The 18,988-nt window shown below is 46.7% G+C and overlaps 1 protein-coding gene across 4 annotated transcripts in view; it reads right to left on the reverse strand.

The window, feature by feature from the left end:
• Positions 1-18,988, reverse strand: part of ITPR1 (inositol 1,4,5-trisphosphate receptor type 1) — a 122,570-nt gene that overhangs the window by 44,633 nt on the left and 58,949 nt on the right. For all 4 annotated transcript variants that reach the window (XM_088460820.1, XM_088460817.1, XM_088460819.1 and 1 more), the window contains exons 5-25: positions 17,192-17,307; positions 17,011-17,097; positions 15,265-15,423; positions 12,365-12,463; positions 11,211-11,294; positions 10,153-10,299; positions 9,578-9,673; positions 8,028-8,182; positions 5,944-6,043; positions 5,618-5,778; positions 4,435-4,576; positions 4,184-4,342; positions 2,654-2,826; positions 2,397-2,516; positions 2,092-2,286; positions 1,735-1,986; positions 1,460-1,601; positions 1,218-1,371; positions 849-1,039; positions 637-757; positions 265-319 (exon numbers count right to left, since the gene is read on the reverse strand). In XM_088460820.1, coding sequence (XP_088316946.1) covers positions 265-319; positions 637-757; positions 849-1,039; positions 1,218-1,371; positions 1,460-1,601; positions 1,735-1,986; positions 2,092-2,286; positions 2,397-2,516; positions 2,654-2,826; positions 4,184-4,342; positions 4,435-4,576; positions 5,618-5,778; positions 5,944-6,043; positions 8,028-8,182; positions 9,578-9,673; positions 10,153-10,299; positions 11,211-11,294; positions 12,365-12,463; positions 15,265-15,423; positions 17,011-17,097; positions 17,192-17,307 — 2,908 coding nt within the window. The remainder of the gene's footprint in view (positions 1-264; positions 320-636; positions 758-848; positions 1,040-1,217; positions 1,372-1,459; positions 1,602-1,734; positions 1,987-2,091; positions 2,287-2,396; positions 2,517-2,653; positions 2,827-4,183; positions 4,343-4,434; positions 4,577-5,617; positions 5,779-5,943; positions 6,044-8,027; positions 8,183-9,577; positions 9,674-10,152; positions 10,300-11,210; positions 11,295-12,364; positions 12,464-15,264; positions 15,424-17,010; positions 17,098-17,191; positions 17,308-18,988) is intronic.

Raw genomic sequence — 18,988 nt, forward strand, 5'->3', positions numbered from 1 at the left:
ATCACAGCAGCAAACAGCATGGAGTCACCCCATGGATGGAACCACACAAGTATACAGAGATCTCCCACAATCTCACAATGCAGTTCTGCAAAGTCGGGGGACAGATTTCCCGCAGAGCCCTTTACTCATTGGCTGGTGATTGCAAGAACGGATGCATCAGTCTAATGCCCATAGGTTTTATCAGTCACTAAATATAGAAGAAGAGTCCGGGCAGGCTGTGAAGTACAAGACCACTCACTGGGCATCCATTACTCAGATACGCACCTTCCCCCGAAAATCCCTTCTGCCTGTTCCTCAATGTGCTCAAAGTCCAGGGCACCTGAAAGACCGAAACATTACATACATGGCGAAATCAGACAACGGCAGGAATCCCAAACCTACTGCCCTTACAGTGCCACAAATCCTTTCATTCTGCCAATAGACCAACAAGATATTTTGCAGTATAGAAGCTGAGAAACTAAGGTGCCAACACGGTCTGGAGCCCACTACACCCTCAGGTTACCCCTATTCCACGGGCAGCACAACATAACCCAGAGATGTGGCAGCCACACAACCAGCGCCTATCCTGTAGGAGATTAGTAACCCACTGTGTTCCTGGTCCATAGCCCGGGCAGTATTCCTGTGTGCCAGTCTTACCTGGCACCACGGTGGTAGTGTCTGAGCCCTCTCCAGCCTGAGCATTGCTCTCATCAAATTCACACTTGAAGATGCAGAGGAGACAGGATATCCGGTAATCCAGACGCACGTTCAGAATGAACTAAAAGACAAACAAACCACAAATATAAAAAGGACATGAACACCCCAATGTCAGGAGAATGGGGGGAGAGGGGGCGGAACTGCTCTCACACCTGTAAAATTTCAATGATCTTTAGCTTTGTGTCCATGACAAGGATGTCCTCTTTCTCGGGTTCCCGTTGAGGTTTGATGGCTCCCTCCGGCGCGGCCAAGGGGGTCATCGGGAGGAAACCACCACCACGCAACACCACCTGGGTCATGAGCTCTCCAACACCATGTATTGAGCGCATTACATTACTGCCTCCTGCAGGTGGGAACAGGGCCAGAGTTCAGCAATTACAAGCCTAGAGTGTAAGTTCTAACAGAGCACTTCACATTTCTAAAGTTTGAAGCCTTTATTTAAAGTGTTTGGAATGTAACAGAAGGCGTGTAGTCAACCTTACGACCCAGCAGTCTGTATTTCCCCCCCCCCCCCCCAGTACCTTGCTTCTCATCCCCTTTTCCCATTTTGTTGGGTGTGAAGCTGGTGGTCAGATGCACACAGTCCAGTATCGCCAGGAGGATCTTGGTCAGACGGAGAAGGTCATTGAAGTTATAGAATCCGAAGTAAATGAGATTGCGAGCCAGGTTCACCACCTGCAGAGATAAGAGACCCAATGGGGAGATATTAATTTAGATAGTAGGTTTATTAGCCGCGCGCTGAAGACAACAGATCGGTTATCACCTCAAACGTCAGCTTGTTCTTCTCCTTGTCCGAGAAGGGAAACCTCTGTCCTACCACATCCCGCAGGTACTCTTCCACGAACTCCATGGTTAGAGCAAACCTCTCCTTTATATCATCCCTGGAAGTGCCGCTGCTGTCATAGCTGCAAGGGTAGACCACAGAATGACCCAAGGTCAGCATTGTCTTAATGGATCCTAAATTTTTCCTTTGCTGTCTATGGAGATCAATAAAGATCACACAACCCCGATCCCGCTCGCCCTCTCTTGCACACTTACTCATCAATTGCGATCTCAGATGGGATTTCCGACCACAGGCGGGCATACTTCACCGGCGTTACTTGTTCCTGAGGGTCACGATCCACGTGCATATGCAGCATTAGCCGGCAAAAAGATGCACGCAGGTCGAACGGCAGGTTCTCGTCGGACATACAGCGCAGAATGAGGTCCACGTCTAGCTGGCCGGAGATCTCATTAATGGCCAAATACTGCCGGTCCAGGCACATGCGAGCAAAGAGGTTAAGTTGGTACCTGCGGTGACATTTTAAAAAGGCCAAGCGTGGGACACTAGAAGACACCATACACAGCAATGAACCCAGAAGAAGTCTCAAACCACCCACAACTCAACCACTGTACCTGTAATAGCTTAGAACATCCTGGTCCTCCTTCTGCCCCTCTTTGGCATCTTGTGCCAGCTCCCTTACACTCTTACTACGAGTCTCCTTCTTGCTATCCCTCCAGAAGAGCCAGACTTCCTCCTCATCCTCCCCATTTTCCAGTGGGTTCTCACCAACGGTGACACCTTCAAACTCAAAGCGAGATAACACCAGCCTGCGATGGGAGACAATGGGAAGTGGTCAGTCAGCAATATCCACCAAATCATCAAGTCTGCTTGGTTGTAGACCAAGCGCTCAGTAGAACATATCGAAGTGAGGTCTTACTTAGTCTCAATGAGGATGTCAGCATTTGCCGGGTTCAGCACCGCTTTGCATATCAGTTCCTGAGTTACCGGGATGGATTTATTCATGGAGACACACAAATCAGACAGGTAATCCAGGAACCTTTAGGACAGGAAAACCATAAGACATCCAGAAGCTCCATTACAGGTAGGTCCTCTTCCACCACAATTCTGTGGGCCAGTAAGAGGTCCCCAAACAACCTATCAAGTACAGTATTTTGCATCATCTTTCGCCCTCACCTTGGCTCCCGGTTCTTCCTCACCAAGCTTACAAAGGTGTCTATCTCGGCAGCCGTGATGTGCTTCTCCAACAGCTTGCGGTTATTGTGCAGTAGAGCAGTGATCGTGTCTTCTGCCAAAACATCATAACCAATCTGCTTTTGCATAAAGCCAAATTGTTTGGCAATGTACTCCTGTGCAAACGGTACAGAAAACAATATTGCATGGGAAAAACTTCCAGCAATGGAACAGGTGTCAACTGGTGGAACATTTAGAGTCCATCAGCCAGTTTACGAGCTCAACTATTTAGCTTTATACACTCGTCTGACTGAACATGATCGCATGGGAGGCAGAAACCAGATTCCCATCTGAGACTCTGGTTTTCTCTGCTGTTGGGTAACAACCCCCCCGTCCCCCTCAGTACTGACAAGGGATGGTTGGAGATGAAGTTAAACATTAACTACTCAATGTGCACCCGCCACCAACACAGTGGTGGAAGCCGCTTTGCTGTCTGAAGTGTAGCAATTATGTTTTCTAACCATGGATATTTTTCAGTCTTAAATGGAGAGAGTCAGCTTTTAACCAAGCTGCAAAAATAGTAAATGTTATTACCAACAGTAATGGTGCGTACACACGGGTCGATTTTTGAACGTTTTGTAGTTGACAAATCGTTCAGTATTTGCCCCAAAACGATGAACGAAAACTACAAATGCGCGCTCCCGTTTGCAGTTTTCCTTCATCGCCCGAACTGGCCGTACAACCTGACGATTTTGTCAGGTTGTATATGTTCGGGGATGAGGAGGGGGCTGCACAACTGATCTAAATCAATCTTGATTTTGTCCAGTGTTTGTGCTCCGTGTCGTTAACGACACGGAGCACAAACTGCCGGGGACACACGGGACGACGTTCGTTCAGGGCGCACATCGTCCCGTGTGTACGCACCTTAAGTCTTATGGTGCATACACATGGTCAGATCTGTCAGACGAACGATGAACTACGAACGATAAACGATTAACGATTTTACCAACGATTTCATGAACTTCGAACGATTTTTGACAGTATTAAAATGAATGAAAATCTGACTGCAAACACAGATGTCAGATATCGTTATCTGACAAACAGGAACGCGCATCGTTCACCGTTTCAGGGACACATCAGATTTTCTTTTATATAAAATTAGGGATGTGCAGGCTCGGTTCTACTCGGTTCCGTTCGTTTTTTTACCGAATCTTATTGGGTATCAGCGGTCACAAGTTTTGGATAGCCAATAAGATTCGGTAAAAAAAACACCGAACGGAACAGAGTAGAACCGAGCCTGCACATATGAATGATTGAACGATTTTTAAAATAGTTATTGTACAAATCTGAAGGAATATCTGACCGTGTGTATGCACCATTAGTATTGAGACGCTGCTCATGGACCTCTTGTACAGAACAGTCCATCATACAACGCAATCATACAACGCCTTATAAAGACCAGTCTGCTTTCCGCATAGAACCGCGAGCTCAATGCAATTCCGATTGCTAGAATTACAGGGACCACCACTGCACCTGATTTTTCCGGTAGTCCTGCTGAGAGTGCCTCAGTACGCGGTAACACAGCCGACATATGTGCCTAAACGGCGCGTGTCTCTGATCCCCCAACTCCTCCAGTCGCAGCATTGGGCCGTCCCCACAGTCCGTAAATGGGGCCTGCAACAGCTTGAAGATCTTTAAACAGAGGTACAAAAATGAATACCTAAAAAATATCGCCAAAAAAAAAAAAAAAGGAATTGAAAGTTTGGGATCACTGCCATGCTTACCTGCTTCAGAATATTTTGCTCCCGCATCAGTTTCTGGCGCTCCCGGTTCGGTTTATTTACAAGTACTTCTAGAACGTCCTGACCAGAATTCACCCCAGCGGTCACAAAGTACACCAGCTCCTCCAGCAGCTTCGTTACAGCTCTAAAATAAAAATGTATAAATAAAAAAGGCAAAAGACAGAATCACCAATCCCCTGAGTACAGAGCAGCAGGGTAACTTTCCAGGTAAGGAGTTTGCACAGTCTGAACTTCAACCAAGCTCTTGGGGGTATACAGCAAGTTTGTGTTGACCCGGCACTGTCTTTTTTTGGGAAAAGTGCTCAATTTGAATTTTATTTTTTTATCCAAGGTGTACAAGGAATTAGAGCGATACATAGCGTATACTGGACGCATATCGTCAATATGCGGACGACCTTTATATGGTAAAGCCCGCTTATAACAAATCGTAAGCAGGCTATGGACAATAATTCACTGTTGTCCACCTGCAACATAAAGCATTTCCTTGAGGTTAGTGAAATACCATATACAATATTTCCTCCAAAACAAAACTTGAGATTCAGACAGTGTCGGACTGATAAATCTTGTTTTGTACCCCAGGATTACTTTCTTATCTGATGAAGAGGGGCTTGGCCAAAGCAGGCTGAGCACAATAGTATAACAATATAAAAAAATTGTACATTCATAAGTATATATATAGCCTTGTTGTATAAGCAGTATACAGAAACGGCTTCCATTGCACACAGTAGTCAGTAGATGGCAGTATTACTCTAACTAGCATACTACCCTCCAACGTTCAAATCACATCCCCATTAATTCTTATAGAATCAAAAATGTTTGCCCTTTAAAGACCTTCCTTAGATAATGACTCTAGGAGGCACAATATAACCAGAGGGCTGGTCCCCATGCCGTGAATTCAGGGAACAACTTATTTGTGTTTCAACCTTATTAAAACGGAAGCAAAGTAAAAACATAAAATTTAAACAAAAAGATTCTTATACAGGTCTGATGCCAGTTTCTATGGCCTAGTTCTTCAGGGATACAATATGGGGACCTTCTACACACAAAACGATTGCATCTCATTTGGAAAATGTCGGCATTCCACCCGTGCTGGATCCATATAGAACGCGGAATATCGCCCAGTATGTGCAATGCGGAATATCGCCCACTTACTGCACCCGCTCACCTCCTCTCATTCTGTGTAATCGTCCCCTTTTCCAATTTGCCAGCAATGGACGACAAAACTTTGCTGGCGTCATTCGCAAAGTCCAAATCGCGTACCTCCGCCGGCGACACCGGGACAATAGCAAACGCCTCCTTGTCTTCCTTAACGGGAGATGTACCGATCTGAGGGACAAGCAGACAAGTAATTCATATACAGCAGATCCATTTATGTACTTACCAGTCACCATTGTGCCATAGTCCATGATCAGTACGCACAGAACGACTTCACGGCGGTATTAGGAAGAAAACCAAATCTCGCTCGCATAAGAGCCGCCAGGTATCTCTTACCCTCAACATGACGGGCTTCTCCTCGTCCTTATCGATGGGACTGTTCGTACTGTGCACCCAGGTGTTGGTACAGAGATGCCGCAATCTGACATAGGAGTTTCTGAAACACACAGGAGTTAGGCAGCACTCAACCTGGGAGCTCGTGGCAAGACTAGCAGCAATTGTCAGCCACTCGCTTCCATCAGAAGGAAAGTTATTGATTTCTAGTTAGAAGTCATCGGTTCACTTTCACAGACACAATTAGGTCTTTAGACAGCCAGCCCGCACCAATAAGTCTGGTAACTGAACCGTGAAAAGTGCCAACATCTGATTCAAAGGATAACGTCCACATAGGACATTATGTCATTTTCAGGCCATCACTGAATTTTAATCCTAACCCAGTGGTTCCCAAACTCCGGGCCCGATTTAGCAGGGATGGCAGCTGCGTAATCGCACGCAATGAAGCTGCGAAGATATGCTAATGTCTGCCACCGCTCAGAGAGCATAGAGACGCCCACTGCGGCTTTCTCACATCTGTAATACCTGGCTGCCCTGCGTATACATCGGTACCATCGAAGCACATCGGCCCGTCACGCACATACAGGTCTGACCCATCGCACGCAGCGAGTACTCAGGCTGCAGTCGCCGATTTATGCACGCCCATGCAATGTCGTTCAGACAGGTACGACTGCATTTCTGCAACCACTCCTCCATCAACTCGTCCAAACGCTCACAGCCTGTCACTCTCTGCGATGGATTCCTGTCTGCGTGCGTAATCACAGTGCGCACGCAACAATTGACGGATCTGCATACGCAGTTGCAATTGCGATCCGTGCTGAAACTGGCTCAGTGCCCTAAAGGCACCCCAACAGTCCATGTTTTCACACTATTCATGCTTGAGCACAGCTGGCCTAATTAGTACCTCAGTCAGTGTGCTTGAACTATCTGCACTCAAGCATGGACATACTTGAAACCTGGACTGTTAGGATGCCTTGAGGACAGGTTGGGAACCACTGTCCTATCCTGTATAGAGGGTCAGGTCTGCAGTCATTTCTGAACCTGGAGCTCCCATGACCACATACTGCAAAGTTATGGGACATCCCCTTTCCACCAGAGAACACCCCCCCCAAGCTAGTACTGAGGTGCAATACCTGACAATATAAAGACACAGGAAATAAAAGGAATGAGGAGGAAGAGCTGAAAGGCCCCCTACACTGAATGAGGAGGAAGAGCTGAAAGGCCCCCTACACTGAATGAGGAGGAAGAGCTGAAAGGCCCCCTACACTGAATGAGGAGGAAGAGCTGAAAGGCCCCCTACACTGAATGAGGAGGAAGGGCTGAAAGGTCCCCTACACTGAATGAGGAGGAAGGGCTGAAAGGTCCCCTACACTGAATGAGGAGGAAGGGCTGAAAGGTCCCCTACACTGAATGAGGAGGAAGGGCTGAAAGGTCCCCTACACTGAATGAGGAGGAAGGGCTGAAAGGTCCCCTACACTGAATGAGGAGGAAGGGCTGAAAGGTCCCCTACACTGAATGAGGAGGAAGGGCTGAAAGGTCCCCTACACTGAATGAGGAGGAAGGGCTGAAAGGTCACCTACACTGAATGAGGAGGAAAGGCTGAAAGGTCACCTACACTGAATGAGGAGGAAGGGCTGAAAGGTCACCTACACTGAATGAGGAGGAAGGGCTGAAAGGTCACCTACACTGAATGAGGAGGAAGGGCTGAAAGGTCACCTACACTGAATGAGGAGGAAGGGCTGAAAGGTCACCTACACTGAATGAGGAGGAAGGGCTGAAAGGTCACCTACACTGAATGAGGAGGAAGGGCTGAAAGGTCACCTATACTGAACGAGGAGGAAGGGCTGAAAGGTCACCTACACTGAATGAGGAGGAAGGGCTGAAAGGTCACCTATACTGAACGAGGAGGAAGAGCTGAAAGGTCACCTATACTGAATGAGGAGGAAGAGCTGAAAGGTCATCTATACTCAAAAGTTAGATCAAGCCACACGATTTGTGCCATCAGAAGAACGAGAGGAGAATATGAAGTTATAAAGCCACAAGTGTACAGACTTTACACAAAACAGAGGTCTTCCATAATACTGCACCTTGGTACCAAGCTGTCTCCACCGCGCAGAGTTGTTGGGTCCAGCTCAAAGATGGAGGAGATGTCGTTTCCCTCAGGGACAGAGACCAACGTGCACTTAATCTTCTCGGAATCAATACATAGCCTGGCACGTGCCGGATCTTGTTCTGCATCCATCTGGTGATTAAATTGCAGTAAATTAACCTGATAAAAGGGATTTGGAGGCTCCATGAAATCCAATTTGTACACTTCTGGCACAAGCTTCAGCTACGCTGGAGAAGAATGAAAAAATTGGCGCAAAAAAAAAAAAAAAAAGTTGGTTTTGCCCAGAGCAACCAATCAGGACTATCACGGCAGTATAGACAAAGCAAAAACAAGCCGACCATGAGCTCTGATGCGGAAAGTTTGTTTCAAACACAAGTTTACGTGGCAGTAAGACCTCACTACTCCGCCATTACCATTTGGGAGCTCAGATTGCCTATAGATTGGTCTAGCCCTCCCTCAAGGATGGCACAGAAATAGGCCAACCCAAAATACTTTGTGCTGCTGTGAACATTCAAATGCTACAGGTGGTCCCGACACTGCCTGGTTGCTTCCCACTTGTGCCCATCTTCTGAGGAGTCACTCCAATAGGTGGGGAGACACCAAGGAGGCCATAAAAATTCTATAATAGTCCTTAGAAATAAGTTGGACTGATTCGCTCTGCATGCACATAATGGTCCCCCAATGTTCTCTTGTTAATGCAAAGAATTAGAATATAATTGCCAGAGCTTTAGAATGATAAAACACTATAACTCCCTAGCAAGAGGCTGGAATACAAAACTCAGGATGGGAAAACTCCCCCATGACACCATAAATGATGCAGACTATTCTCTTCTATACCTAGAGCCCTTTGGGGCCTAGGCAGCAGTTTGCCCACAGGACAGCCACACCCATCTACCGAAACGCAATAGCACCTCAGCCCTAGGTTTACGAATAGCAGCGAGTCTTTGTATGAAAGTAACAAGCCGCTCACTGGTTAAATCACCTCAGAATCCCTCGCTATTACAGCGTGCACAAATTTGATCTCATGTGAGGAAAACATATGCACACACAGTACACAGTCACGTATGCCTTCTCTACATGAACCTCTTAGATATGTAGCTTGATTGTTAGGGGGAGGGGGGTGATTGCGGAAGGTTACGAAATGGTCAAGTCAAGGATGCAAACCAGGATTAGGCTGTCTGAGCAGATGCCAGGGAGGATGAGGAAGACAAAGCAATAATGGTTGGCGGGGCAAGCTGGTTTGTTTCAGGTGGACATGGGACAGGATAGCCAAGCTTTTACCAGCTATCCTCTTACTTACTGAGACCTCCATCTCCAGGCACCCTGCCTCATAGTCAGGATTTACCTGGGGAAGAGAACCGAACAGTGACTTACCAATTCCAGAGAAGAAGAGGACATCACAATAGCCACCATATTTAGCGAAATGCGTCTAGTAAGATGGGTAGACTCTCCCGAATAAGGATGTGTCAGAATTGTTGGAAGACAAGTTTCCTACATACAATACTCTCTAGCCGGTACATCACTCACCTCCGCTGCCAGGTAGTGCCCGGTTGCCAGATGCTTGAACCTGAAGAGGCTGTTCCAGTACCCTGCGCCCCCTCTACAAGGGTCATGCTGCACCACCTACGGATGTAGACAATTTCAGACTACCATAAGTACCCAAAACACTAAGGAGATGATTTAGAGCTGGCACTTTAGTGCAGTTTAGCTTTGTGCAAATCAGACAGCGCAACGCGTTTTACATTCAGTTATTTTGGGATACCTTGCAGTATGGTGAATACAAGGTTACGCTCACCCACTTGAGCTGCACCTTAGCTTTAGAATAAACACTATAGAAGTGTAAGCAGAGGGGCATGGGGCAGGTCTTCTGGCCGTCAAATTTACACTTTCCAAAAAAAAGGGTGTGGTCAATTGAGAAGGACCGCGCCCCCTTTCCATCATGATGGGGCACATCCAGCACGCATTGAGATGCTGGGCAGCCCATAAGCTTTCCCGCAGCGTGAACAGATTGTGTGCGCACAGCATCAATTCACCGCAGCTTCTATTTTCGGAGCGTGTGGAGTGAGGTCATGCAAAAGGTACATTAAACTCCGCACCCTTACCTCAACTTCCCATAGTGCCTTGGAGCTGGTGGCTGAAGTGGCAGACTGCCGGCCGGTGGTCCTGAGGAAGACGTACTGTTTCTTTCTGTGGTCATCACAGGTCAGGAACTTCTCCTGCTCGGCGTGGAAGAGCCGCACCACGTCACCCTATAGGGAGGAGACCAGGGATTAGAGCTTCTAACTGCCCGACACTGGTCACTGACCAATGGCAGAATGCCGTGGCCAGTGACCAGTGTCAGAGCAGCAGGAGTTATGGGTGTAGTGAGGACCTTTCATTGTATATGTTCTAGTTAGACGAGAACATGGACAAATAATCCATATACATACCCACAATATTTCTGTTTCATATCCCATTATCTACTACACAAAATTCCTTATGTAATCTTCTCCCAGCTGCTTGTTTGTACGCCGGGTCCCTTGCAATTCCTCCACACATCTCATGCCCTCAATGAATCCCTGATCTATTTTCTGTACAACATATCAGACTGCTCGTTGGTGAGGTTGCATCCGTCTGCTCCTTTATCAGTTACCATATGAACTCATTAGCGAAGCAAAGTTCCAGGCACTGGCGCAAGGCATGATGGGACCGGCAGTTCTTTGATCGATGGCAGATTCTAGCGATGAGGGTCAAAAACCACCCAACGCCTACCTTGCAGCCTTTACAATTCAATCAAGTGGCAACCGACCCCCAGATAGGGGCTTAAGGCCTTTTATTGAAACTTTTTTTTTTGTTTAAAGCAAGCCAACCCTGTTTCTTCGCAGAGGAGCACCATCCACCAGACGACAATTTATAGCCAACACTAGAATATCAAACTAATATCTGGTATATGATGCACGACACCCCCAGCAGTATCAGGCTAGCCCCATACACAAGTCACTCGTATTTTATAAAGAAGATTGATTAAATAGAACATTACTTTATACAAGGAAGGCGAGGAGAATTTCCTGTTGGAGGAAAGTCGGGCAGTTGGTGCCTTTAATGACAGTTATTCCTCAACAGTACCCCAATTTCCGGGACACTATTCTCCCCTCCCACCCAGCTCCAATAACACACTCACCCCTTTCAAGATATCATCCTTATTGTCGCTCCATTTCATGAACAGGACAATCTTCCAGCTCGTGTTACAATTCACAGAATTCACCTGCAGCAAAAAGGTGAAACAATCGGCACAAAAGCGAGCGGCAGGATGGGACTACAGAGCTTACAATCACTCTCCAGACTGGCGGCGCCTCAGTGTTCAGCAGAGACGCCATTCTGCAGGCTGTCCCAACCGTATGCACTAAGACGCCATTCTGCAGGCAGTCCTCCAATGCACTAAGGTGGAGATGTACCAAAGCTTCTAAAAAGAGTGGAGAAGTTGCCTATAGCAACCAAGATCCCTAGCTAGCATGCATCAAATATAGTCTATAAAATGATAGGTAGCAGCTGATCGGTTGCTATTAGCAACTTCTCCACTCTTTATGGTTCTTTAAAAGAGAGATGAATCAAAGGGCCTGATTCAGAGCCGGACGCTCGTTCAGATAAAGGGGCCAGCTACTTAAATTGAGCGCTCGCTCTTTGCGGTCTGTTGATGCCTCTGTCTGAGCGAGCGTAACATGCGCTCGCTATTTTGTAAAGACGCCCCTTTGCCGTTCGCATCACACGTCATCTCCGCTATTTATTAGATTAATCGAGTACATCAAAAGGCGTCTGAACTGCTCGCAGTGCTTGTGGTTGGATTTTCCTGCCGCAATCATGCGAACAGTTCAGGCTAAGAGACAACCAAGTGACGTGGCCGATGACGCTGCTTTGGTAATTATGCACAACCTTAAAACGCCCGTTTTGACCGTTTGGCACGCCTGCGTTCGGATCTCCACTCCCCGTTTTCAAGCACCATCCCCTGTTACCACCCACAAACACCTCATCCTGTCACTCAAATTAGCAGGCACTCGCTATTTTGCAACACACGATTTCCGACCGCACTGACTGGTTGGCGCATGCGCATTACGACCCATACGCAGATGTGCGAACATCGCTCGGAGCGAACGAGCGGCTGCTTACGAGCGGCTCTGAATCAGGTCCAAAGATTCGAAAGACTGGATTTACAGGTAGCAGGCTCATGAACATCGGCCCACAAAATGGTCACCTCCATCGAGCATGCGACTGGTACACCAACATGCATTCAAAATAATCCCTTTCCCAGACTTTACAAGCACCCAGTCCAACACTCACCTCATTGCAACCGGGATTATCAGATAGCTGATGGCTACTGGCATGTAATGGCTGGCCAGCATTCACTGGGTTAAGGACAACTTTATCGCCAATCACAACCTGCAAAACATACGCTTAAACAATCAGTGCCAAAGGTGATCCAACATGACAGCCAGGATTGTTCAAAAGACTACACAGTATATATGGGATGGCTGGGAGAAGAAAAAAAATAAATACCAATAATGAAGCAATTATATAGATTTAGATCAGAATGAAGAACGGCAGCGTGACAGACCCTCTCTGGCCCAAATACATAACATTGCACAATAGTGCAGAGAAGCCCGAAATCGTTCTGTGTAAACTACCATCCACCACAAATACCACTGCACTGCAAAGGACCATTTGCTGAAGTTGACCATGGACCCAATACAAGGAACAAGCTACATATCGAACAGGTGATCTATGAAGCCTAGGGACAGCCATGTCCTCAGTTGAACCAACATTCAAGCCATCGGCTGACTAGTTCCTGAGCTGCAGTCTCCAGAGTATTGATCCAGCGCAGCCTGCACGGAGGGTATGCAATGGGAAGCCTTCATAATGGATAATATCGGCATCCCCATGTATACGTGTCATTTCCCAAAAAAAAAAAACCTGAAGTGTAAAAAACGTGAATGACCTCTGACATCACCGACTTCTGGCACTGCACCCTGTGGGCCAAAACAGCAGTCTCTAAAGGCGCTGCCTCTAGTGCAGACCTGACCAACCTGTGGCTCTCAAGCTGTTGTAACACTACAAGTTTCAGCATGTCCTGTCACAGATTTAGCAATCCCAAATATAAAGACTGTGGCAGGGCCTGCTGCATCTTGTAGTGTCACAACAGCTGGAGAGCCACAGGTTGACCAGGCCTGCATTAGTGAGAATCCCTCTCGCAGTGGAATTTCCATGGGAAAGTGTATTTCTAACAAGGGAGCAGATTGATTCCTGTACTAAAGACCCCTGATCTCCCATCCCCACAGCTGTAAATAAAAGCCAAGCCAAGCAGTGTTTTAGGAGAAGATAGAAAACTTCAAATTATCTCCCGATTCAATCTTTTAAATTTAAAGTGGTATCAGCTTGGACTTTGCAGGTGACAAACAGCCTCATTTGTTCCTCTATACACAGGTTGGTTTCACAGGGGCACTTCCAGGACCAGCTGGCACACACTGATTCTGGTAACTACGGATACTGCCATTTACAGGTGACCTGAACCGGATACAGAGGGGATGGGCAGCAAAGAGTTACTGCCCAGTGTCTGTATTGTTCCTAAATGTCAGCTACATCTGGAGGGTCCTGTGCATCCGCCTCCCAACAAGCGGAAAGATTAGATTGAGCAGAGAGGCTACGGAGAATGGAGCAAGATGAAGCCTTCAGTCTAGGGGAGAGTAAAATCTATTCAGTCTGACCCAAATTAGTAAGGACCTGGGGCTGTCGTTTTAGCTTGGAAAACATTTAGAGCTAAACCGCGTCAGGGGAGGCAGAGTCTACATCAGGAGCCTTGTAATTATCTCACAGCCTTTCCTTAGCAGGAGGAGGAGGAGGAGGAAGAAGTGTAACAGACTCTTTCCCTACCGACCACAATTACCTCTATTTGGTCATACCATTCACTCCCCATCCCAATCCCTACTCACCATCTGCCATCGGTCTACCACCCGCCAATATTCTCCCCTCCATCCACTTGGCTCCTCCCCTTTACCGGCATACGCTGCATGACAGCCACCTGCAATACGCACGTTCCCACCAATGGCTTTCTCCTCACCTTGCAGTCATACATTGCCCGGCCTCCTTTACCACTTTGCCGCCTGGCTCTACCACTTACTTTCCAAGCTCACCACCACCCCATACTTGGTAATAGCAGTATGCCAACAATACTTCTGCTTCCAACCTCCTCTCCATCACCTACACCCATTATCACAGGACACTTCCCTGACCTCCTGTTCTCCCACCCTCATCATATCTCCAGATTCTCCAACTCATCTGACCGCAAACATTTCCTTCCAACCTCCCTCTACGCCTGCCGCACTTCGGGGTAAATTTACTAAAGTGAGAGTTTTTAGAAGATGTTGCCCATAGCAACCAATCAGATTCTACTTAACATTTAACTAGCAACTTCTAGAACAGAATAGCTAGAATCTGATTGGTTGCTATGGGCACTCTTCTAAAACACACCTCACTTTAGTAAATTTACCCCCATCGTGTGCACCAAGCAGCCAGCGTGACCTCAGCCTCTACCTCTTCTCGGCTACAATTGAAGCACCTCTCCCATCTCCTTGTCCTGAGCTAATGCACTAATCCCCGCAGCCCTAAATGAAGCCGCCTTTGCCAACACCAAAGCTGAACCTTGGCACTCCAAGCTCAAACCCCACCTACAGACATGATCCCACCACGGAGCAACTCTGACTATCCAAAGTCATCTTGTTTTCTAAATACACTGCACTCCTCAAAGTCCTACTTCAAAGTACTTCATCTGCTTCCATTCAAACCACCACCATCAACTCCCTTCTCTGCCCCCGTGGGCTCCTTCACCACCCATAACTCACATACTTCAAATGAAAGGAAATAACTTTCATTACATCTCCCTAGATTTCTCCATTCCCCCAACTCCTCCACTTTGAACCATTCGCCTACTCCATTCCATACAGGAACCTCTCTCCCAAGACCATCTGACACTAACGCTTTCAGGACTTCACCCACACTGCTCCCCCCATCTAGAACTCTGCCCCCACCTGTTCGGACACTAAAATCCCACTTCACTGCTCTCCACTTGTCCCGTCCTCACATTTTCCTCCCTCCATCGCCAATGCCCAGGGTAGCTTGGCAGCCCTTAGTTTGCAGATTATACAGCGCTGTGATACAAGCCATGGATTTATCCCCATCACACTCACACTGTCACCAATTGAGCGCAGCTTGTAAAATGGCTGGATGTAGAACCAGGAGCCTTCATTTCCAGCTTCATCCAGTGTCACACGCATGGCGTTCTTCTCCAGCAGCGCAGGAAGACGCTTGTTCACAGTCAGGTACTTATTACTTTTCAAGTGCAGCATCTAAGGCGGACAACATTGGTAGGGAAGAACGGTTACCAGCTTCCCTCAGCAAGGACGGGCATAAGCTCCTGTAGGACGACAAAAGCTTATGCCTGCCTACAGTAGAAATATAATTCCCAGTGCAACGGATACATTTTTTATAATATATATTATAATCTATATGACCCCTATTGTACTTGGGGCCTGATTCAGCAAAATACTGTGAATCTGCAGGACCCATTCTGCGAGTGTATGACTACGCAGAACCCATTGTGCTCAGACACCTCTATGCCTGTGAAATATTGACAGGCAGAGGCATTTAGGGGGGTGGGAACCAGCCCAGAAACTGAGGCGTGTAGGCCCCCATTTTCTGGGAGTAGCAAGGTCAGGGACGCGGTGTCCTGGGCTCGCAAGCCGGCCAGCCTGAGTAAGGCGAGGCTTACTCAGCTGGCTGGTGGCCCGGCGCCGTCCACTATCGTGGTCGTGATGGTGATCCCAGCCTGCGACCTCAGTCGCAGTGCTGGAATTACAGATGCAGCAGGGGGAGACATACACCTCCTGCTGCATTTGCATATTATTGTCAGAAGTGTGATTTGAACCCACGCCTCTTTACAAACTCCTGAGTTTCCAATCACTGGAAGAGTTGAATCTTGAGTCTGGCGCTTTAGACTGCACGGCCATCCTAACAGACACTGGCGATGGTTTATAAATAACGAAGACAATAAGATTTTATTTGCAAGGTGAGTGACAGGCATTCAAGGATAGGGGGAGGTAATGCGGGGGGGGGGGGGGGCATGTCTGGGCGTGTCCTAGTGATATAAATACAATGCACTGATTATATGCTACCATCTCCAGCAATTCAATTTATACACTTCTGCTTGTTAACTTCGCCGAGTCTATGTGGTATAGTTTCATCAGCAGAAACAGTTCGATGTTTATACTGGATCTGTCATGCAGCTTCTGTAAAGCATCACACATGCCGTTTGCTGTAGTGTTATATCTTACGTGACATGGCTGGATCTCCAACCAAGAAGCTTACAGTTGTTCAAGCCTATGTATTCTTTAATCACATTGGTTACCAACCTCTGTGGGAAGTTATCAGCTGTAGAAGTTTACGCCGATATCCAATCACTGACCAATAAGAATGTTGACCTATTTAGTTTTGAACTACAGACCATTTTTTACCTTTTCTTTTTCCTTTACTTTGAAATACTGCAGTGTTTTACACATACACTACAGATGTCACTGCAAGATTGCTTCTTTGTTGAAGCATCAGTCACAAGGAAAACAATGAGCTAAAAACATTTTACTGTGACCAGTACATGGAATACATTAGACTAATTTACAATAGAGTACAACAAAAAAAAAAAAAAAAGAAGTTTAGAACAGTGCCACCTACTGTTCCCTCCGGGGTTGCTACTCAAGTAACACAGCCTGAAGCTGTTCCCCCAATAATTATGGGGGAAAAAAAAAAAAAACACGACAGCTTTTGTCTAACACGTACCCTAATCAGACTAGGTGTACTGGCAACCCACTCAGCACAGAGGACCCTCAAGGTCTTAAGAGCATATTACGCCAATCCCTACCCAACCAGACTAAGGACTGCACCTGAATAACATTTCCATACTGAATAACTGTTCCCAAGAGCTTGCGATTCTCTGTCTCGTTCTGCTTTTTCTCCAAGTCTGCAGCATGCTGTTGGTGCAAAGAAAAATAAATAAATAATTTAATTACAGTCTAATACTACAGATATGGACGGTAATCATGGGGCTGTAATCCTGGGACTTACGTGTAATTTGTTGAGTAGGACCGTGTCAGTCGTGTTACTAGCACCAGGCTTTGCAGCTTTCCAGAACTGTTTTTGTGCAGAATATCTATTCATGGGGCACAGCCTAAACAGGCAGTCTGAAAGAGCAAAATGTGTTAGTCCTATATAAACAATCCACAGCACAGGTTGCTTTTAGTAACTTATAGGAGGTTCTATGGGTATTAAGCCTACTCACTCATTCAAGATGAACGCTCAACAAAGCTAATGGGCAGCTCCAGGCACCCTGCCCAGCGAAGGTTACATTATAGACAGAGGGCCGAGGGATTAGTGACGGGGAGTTTGAGAGATAACAGGGCCGACATCTGGAGCACACGTCAGCCCACGGTCCAGAGGACTCAACAGATAAATGATGTTTATTGTGCAGATTAAGACATCATTACTATAGGTTCAGTAAAAGCTACAGATCTACCCTACTTCTCGTCTGCTAGTTACAACGGAACAGGGATAAAAAAGCCAGGACTTGCACGGCATTAGGAGACTGGGAAATGAAGCAACGCTGGTTCTAGATCATACCTGATTAATGTAGGCCATCGGTGCAACCAGACCAAGAAAAAAAAAAAAAAAAAAAAAAAAGGGCTGCATTTAAATAAACATCCTTTTTGAGGCGTTATTATGGGACAACATTCGGTGCCATTACAAGCCACATTGCTGTACAATTTTAATTATGGAGATTAATAGTCTGCCGGAGAGAGGCTACAAAGCCAGTAAGTGATCTGATAGAGAGAATTAGAATACTGGGGATGATGAAGTAGAAGAGACCCCTTATAGGCAACCAACCCTAGCTCACATTCCCCTGGTATTACGGCTAGGACTGAACAAAAAATAAAAAATAAAGAAATTTTTATGCAATACAATTTATAGTAAAAAAATATATTCAAGTACATGGAAGTAAAGGTGCCTACACACTTAGCGATATTTTACACGATTTGCCAGATTCCGACACATCGTGACGACAAATAGTGTAAAATCTGCCCAAATCGTGAGGGTCCACTCACGATCACGATGTGCGTACATCGCATCTTCAGAGCTGCCATGCTGTAGGGTAGATCTGACAATCTCAGTCACGATGCACTGGAATAGTTAGGAGGCACGATGCACTGGAATAGTTAGAGGAGGCACGATGCACTGGAATAGTTAGAGGAGGCACGATAGATCGTTTGTCACATTGGACAGTTTTAAACACCAAATAGTGCCCACGACTGCCGGGGAAGAGTTCAAGGGAAAATCGGACACTATGTCGGATTGTGAGCACATCACCGAGTGTGTAGGCACCTTTACGGTTTTGTCAGCCAATGGCTTTAAGACAACAGCCTGCGCCTGTGCATGCAGTCATCCAAGGGGTCTTTAAAGCACCCTGATGAAGGGGCCACATCCCCAAAAACCCTGCGTTTTCTCCTAAACATATACATACACAAAAAAACAAAACAAAAAAAAAACAACACAGCATACAGGAGGTAAACTTACCCTAATGTGGACCACAGCTAAGGGATTGTACAGGCTGCAAACTATTAGTACTCCAGCTGGACTATTTGGACTTGCTCTCCCTATGCACCAGTAATTGTATACAATCTCTTACCTGCACATTAAGCACTTTATTGGGGAATGCCGTAAATAGTGTATCTATATTAGATATACGTTCAGGAAGCCGGCGGACGCAATGCCGACCGCCGGTGAGGGTTAAATGACAGGTGTCTAATCCTAGACGCCTATAATTTTACGCCCGGCATCCCTATCGGAGGGATGCCGGACGCCGACAGC

Source organism: Taudactylus pleione, unplaced genomic scaffold, assembly GCF_031769625.1.
Source record: "Taudactylus pleione unplaced genomic scaffold, aTauple2 ptg000986l, whole genome shotgun sequence".
NCBI lineage: Eukaryota > Metazoa > Chordata > Amphibia > Anura > Myobatrachidae > Taudactylus > Taudactylus pleione.